The sequence below is a fragment of the Oncorhynchus gorbuscha genome, linkage group LG10, assembly GCF_021184085.1.
Source record: "Oncorhynchus gorbuscha isolate QuinsamMale2020 ecotype Even-year linkage group LG10, OgorEven_v1.0, whole genome shotgun sequence".
NCBI classification, from domain to species: domain Eukaryota; kingdom Metazoa; phylum Chordata; class Actinopteri; order Salmoniformes; family Salmonidae; genus Oncorhynchus; species Oncorhynchus gorbuscha.
Genome location: NC_060182.1, coordinates 5,804,465 through 5,810,597, shown reverse-complemented (window position 1 = coordinate 5,810,597; position 6,133 = coordinate 5,804,465). Strand labels below are relative to the sequence as shown.

The 6,133-nt window shown below is 44.1% G+C and overlaps 1 protein-coding gene across 1 annotated transcript in view; it reads left to right on the top strand.

Moving 5' to 3' along the window:
- Positions 1 to 3,574, top strand: part of LOC124044980 — a 7,242-nt gene extending 3,668 nt beyond the window's left edge. Inside the window, exon 2 of the mRNA XM_046364184.1 lies at positions 2,237 to 3,574. Within this exon, the coding sequence (XP_046220140.1) occupies positions 2,237 to 2,890 (654 nt within the window). The 3' untranslated portion in view covers positions 2,891 to 3,574. The remainder of the gene's footprint in view (positions 1 to 2,236) is intronic.
- The last annotated feature ends 2,559 nt before the right edge of the window (positions 3,575 to 6,133 follow it).

The following is a 6,133-nucleotide window of genomic DNA, read 5'->3' as shown; positions in this document are numbered from 1 at the left end:
TCATATCATGTTTCTTTAGACCTGTCAAAAATAAATAATGGATTTATTGTGATGGTTTAGGCTATATTAAGCATATTTATTTGACTTTTTAAAACGTAGATGTTCCCAAAAGTCTGCATCAGTGGCTTGTAGGCCAAGTGTGGAAGCCAGGAGATGCTAAATGTGTTTCTGTTAATTAACGGTCAACAACCGTGAGACCGGCAGTTATTTACTTGTTACTTATTCACATTGTCATGACGACACAGCCCTGTGCATAGTTACGACAACAAACGTCACACGACAACACACGTCACACCTACTGACCTTAGAAATAAGGACAGGAAAGAAACTGCCACGGGTTTGTTGTGACAGCTCATAGTTCTAGAAGGCTCATAGTTCTAGAAGTTCTAGAAGGCTCATAGTTCTAGAAGTTCTAGAAGGCTCATAGTTCTAGTTCTAAGGCTCATAGTTCTAGAAGGTTCATAGTTCCCTGGAAACGGCACGTGTATAATAATCCGTCTGACCCAGCTCCCATAGAACACGTTGAACTGTGACCCACAGGACGCTTCTAGAAGGCTAATGTCACCTGTCAACCAAAACAAACACACACCGATATTAGTTAACCCAGTTGTGGGTAACCCAGGGTGACGAACCAAGCCACAAAACTATACGCTATACAGTTACGATAACAGTCTTAACTACCCTATACAGAAGACAGGCGTCAGGTAGCTTAGTGGTTATGACTGTCGTTCTGTCGTTCTTCTCCTGAACAGGCAGTTAACCCACTGTTCCCTGGTAGGCTGTCATTGAAAATAAGAATTTGTTCTTAACTGACTTGCCTAGTTAAAAACAGATTTTTTTAAAGTTAAAACTATACTATACAGATAACAGTCTTAACTACTCTATAAAGATAGCAGTCTTAACTACCCTGTACAGATAACAGTCTTAACTACTCTATACAGATAACAGTCTTAACTACCCTGTACAGATAACATTCTTAACTACTCTATACAGATAACAGTCTTAGCGCAGGATGCTGTACAACCTAATTCTATATAACCTCATCTCAGCCTAACCTAATTGTATATAACCTCATCTCAGCCTAACCTAATTCTATATAACCTCATCTCAGCCTAACCTAATTCTATATAACCTCATCTCAGCCTAACGTAATTCTATATAACCTCATCTCAGCCTAACCTAATTCTATATAACCTCATCTGAGCCTAACCTAATTCTATATAACCTCATCTGAGCCTAACCTAATTCTATATAACCTCATCTCAGCCTAACGTAATTCTATATAACCTCATCTGAGCCTAACCTAATTCTATATAACCTCATCTGAGCCTAACCTAATTCTATATAACCTCATCTCAGCCTAACCTAATTCTATATAACCTCATCTCAGCCTAACGTAATTCTATATAACCTCATCTCAGCCTAACCTAATTCTATATAACCTCATCTGAGCCTAACCTAATTCTATATAACCTCATCTGAGCCTAACCTAATTCTATATAACCTCATATAACCTCATCTGAGCCTAATTCTATATAACCTCCTCTCAGCCTAACCTAATTCTATATAACCTCATCTGAGCCTAACCTAATTCTACATAAGCTGAATCTCTCCACAGAGAAGTGTCCGAGACATGAAGTTGATGGGAGGCCTGTGATGTGTGTTACTGTTTGTTTCAGCCAGCCGGCCAGCTGGGATGTGGTCGTTTCCCCGACCAGTGTTCTGTTCTGCAATTCTGTATTAGTATAGGGATTACATCAAGACTAAAGCAGGAAGGAATTCCTGTTGTCATGCGGTTACTGTCGCCGCAGCAGCAAGCGCCTGACTCATACACACACATACAAACACCCAGCCAACTGCGGCATGAAGCAGGTCAACGAGGGGTGTTGATTCGGTTTTATTCCTCAGTCACTATTTGATGTCTTTCGCAGTTTATTTTCCTGTAAAAGGAAAATGACAGCATCCCTTTGCCCAAGGATGTCAACACATGCTATTAGAACACAAGTAAACAACAACTTAACAACAACAACAACAACTTAACAACAACAACAACTTAACAGCAACTCCTCCCTCCCGGTCGTCAACACGGACTCCTTTGTTTTAACTCTGTGTCACATAGCAGTGGATTTGAATTATGGTTCAATCATTCTTTTCCTGTTTCTTCCTCTGTTTTTCAGTGCCTTATCTTAGAACTTTTGGAAGCTAGAACTAATATGAATTGTTCCTCCAAGTTTAGTTGAATATTCTGAGGACTGAGCACCCCTTCAGAGATCTGAGGACAGAGCACCCCTTCAGCGATCTGAGGACTGAGCACCCCTTCAGCGATCTGAGGACAGAGCACCCCTTCTGCGATCTGAGGACAGAGCACCCCTTCAGAGATCTGAGGACAGAGCACTCCTTCAGAGATCTGAGGACAGAGCACCCCTTCAGAGATCTGAGGACAGAGCACCTCTTCAGAGATCTGAGGACAGAGCACTCCTTCGGAGATCTGAGGACAGAGCACCCCTTCAGAGATCTGAGGACAGAGCACCCCTTCAGCGATCTGAAGGACGGAGCACCCCTTCAGCGATCTGAGGACAGAGCACCCCTTCAGAGATCTGAGGACAGAGCACCCCTTCAGCGATCTGAGGACAGAGCACTCCTTCAGCGATCTGAGGACAGAGCACCCCTCCAGCGATCTGAGGACAGAGCACTCCTTCGGAGATCTGAGGACAGAGCACCCCTTCAGAGATCTGAGGACAGAGCACCCCTTCAGAGATCTGAGGACAGAGCACCCCTTCAGCGATCTGAGGACAGAGCACCCCTTCAGAGATCTAAGGACAGAGCACTCCTTCACGAATTCGAGTACGGAGCACCCCTTCAGGGAGTGTTGAGCTCCCTTGCTTATTAATGCAATTACCCTCCTATCCCGGGTCCTCTCTGATTCTCTTCCTTTGCCACTCCCCCCTCACTCACAGACTGGTGTAGACGGCTCCCCTATACCCCTACTGTCCCATCAGCAGAATCTGTCCCAGTGAGGGGGTGGGATGGGGGTGTGGGTGTATTGTACTGCATGAAATGTGTTCTCTGTCCGCCTGCTCAAAATAACTCTGCAGTGAGGGAGGCAGACTGAAACTACAGGCTTTGTCTTTCTCTGTGTGGCAATACAGTAATGGTCTGGTCCACAAAACACACACACACACCGTGGAGTTACACACGCAAAAAAAAATGCTGTATGCATTCTAGCTCGCTGACACAAACTTACGATGCACAAACACACAGGCGTCTCACGCGCACACACACACACGCACACACGCACACACACACACACGCACACACGCACACACACACGAACACACGCACACACAAGCACACACACACACACACACAACAAAATGAGAGCTGATTCTAACTCATCTTTTGTTGCAAGAATATGAGTCACATCAAGGCTATTCTTAGTTGAGGGGGGTGTTTGTAGTTCATGTCGTGTGATTCTGCTCAAACGTGTTGCCAGCACTGTCAAAGAAAGGTTTTACCCACACAGGGTTAGATTCTGTCTGGTTTCATGTCTCTAAATAATCTCCTTTTCACGATGCATCAGTGTTACATTAAGTTCTTGATCCTTCATTCATCCTTCACACACACACACACACACACACACACACACACACACACACACACACACACACACACACACACACACACACACACACACACACACACACACACACACACACACACACACACACACACACACACACACACACACACAATTTTAAAAATGATAATTACTGTATTAAATAAAGCCTGACAGAAACTACTGCAGAGGTAAGAGGTTAACCCATTAAAGTATTCCCTGTCATCAGAAGGCAGAGGGGGACCTATTGTTTGACCTTTGACCCTCGCAGGAGGACGACTACAACGCCTTTGACCCGGAAATGGAAAGTCTTTCCCTACCTTTTCAACTGAATTGTGGGGGAACACAGTGGATTCTCCTCTGAGGTCATACATCGCTATGGCAACAAAGGTATCTGCTGTGAGGTTTGATGTTTGACCACTTTGTATTAAAGACGTGTGTGTGTGTGTGTGTGTGTGTGTGTGTGTGTGTGTGTGTGTGTGTGTGTGTGTGTGTGTGTGTGTGTGTGTGTGTGTGTGTGTGTGTGTGTGTGTGTGTGTGTGTGTGTGTGTGTGTGTGTGTGTGTGTGTGTGTGTGTGTTAATTTAGACTCCCTGTGGGAAACATGGCAGCGAGATAACAAAGATACCAGGAACCTGAAGATGCTGGAGAAAGAGGCTACTGGGAGTGTTTCTCTGGCAGTGTCTTAGCTGGTTGTTGTGAGGGAGAGAACGAAGCAATCAGCAAGTATACTGCCTCAGAAACTCTTCGCACTACGACCCCAGGCCCCCCGGAAACAGCAAGTAGGCCTTTGACCCCTGGCTCTCAGCTGTCATGAAGGAAGGAAAGAAATAAGGAAATACAAAAGAAAGGAAGGAAGGAAGGAAGGAAGGAAGGAAGGAAGGAAGGAAGGAAGGAAGGAAGGAAGGAGAAGATCATTATGTATTTTCAGTATGACTACTACTACTCGACTCTGGTGAAGTTTTTCGCGTGTGATGATAGACTGGTGATGCTTTTTGGGATATGATGACAATGTTATCCTTCGTCTTGTGTCTCAGATGTTGAATTGAGACAAACCGTACATACCGGTATGTGTTTACGTATAATTACCAATGAAGGATCATGGGGGTTTTGACATACAGTTCACCCTGAAACCTTAAACAATCACTTGCTTTGGCTTTTTGTAAATAAAACAACAACACAAACCAGTAAATATGTGTCAACCTTTACTCTGTCTAAAACATTTCTCATTTCCAGTTTGATCTGCATTTGTGCTTATAAAACCACTGGCTTTCATCTGTGCTCAGACCCAGACGGGCTTGAAGCTGACTGACCTTGAGTCCAGAGAAACGAATGTACGGGCCACAATCACCACAGTACAACAGTCACCTGAGTTAGGCAGTGGCAGTTAACCCGTTTGCATTGTGAGGTTATCATTGAGCAAATGGCAAACCCAAATGACACAAACGCAGGCATTTAGGCAGGGGATTTCATCTGCAAACAGAATCATCAAAGACATATGAAGATATAGAGAAAATGCACTGACTCCTCCATTTGTGAGATAATTGTGATCTGGACTGAACCTCATGGGACTCTGAAGGGAAGGGGTGCTATAGGAGAAGGTCTGATATATGGGAAGGTCTGATATAGGGGAAGGTCTGATATAGGGGAAGGACTGATATATGGGAAGATCTGATATATGGGAAGGTCTGATATAGGGGAAGGTCTGATATAGGGGAAGGTATGATATAGGGGAAGGTATGATATAGGGGAAGGTATGATATAGGGGAAGGTCTGATATAGGGGAAGTGTAATATAGGGGAAGGTGAATATAGGAGAAGGTGTGATGTAGGAGAAGGTCTGATGTAAGGGAAAGGGTGATATAGGAGAAGGTCTGATGTAAGGGAAAGGGTGATATAGGGGAAGGTATGATATAGGGGAAGTGTAATATAGGGGAAGGTGAATATAGGAGAAGGTGTGATGTAGGAGAAGGTCTGATGTAAGGGAAAGGGTGATATAGGAGAAGGTGTGATATAGGGGAAGGTGTGATATAGGGGAAGATGTGATATATGGGAAGGTGTATTATAGGGGAAGGTGAGATATAGGGGAAGATGTGATATAGGGGAAGGTGAGATATAGGGGAAAATGTGATATATGAGAAGGTGTGATATAGGGGAAGGTGAGATATAGGGGAAAATGTGATATATGAGAAGGTGTGATATAGGGGAAGGTGAGATATAGGGGAAGGTGTGATATAGGGGAAGGTGTGATATAGGGGAAGGTGTGATATAGGGGAAGGTGTGATATAGGGGAAGGTGGGATATAGGGGAAGGTGTGATATAGGGGAAGGTGAGATATAGGGGAAGGTGTGATATAGGGGAAAGTGTGATATAGGTGGAAGGTGCGATATAGGGGAAGGTGTGATATATGAGAAGGTGTGATATAGGTGGAAGGTGCGATATAGGGGAAGGTGTGATATAGGGGAAAATGTGATATATGAGAAGGTGTGATATAGGGGAAGGTGAGATATAGGGGAAGG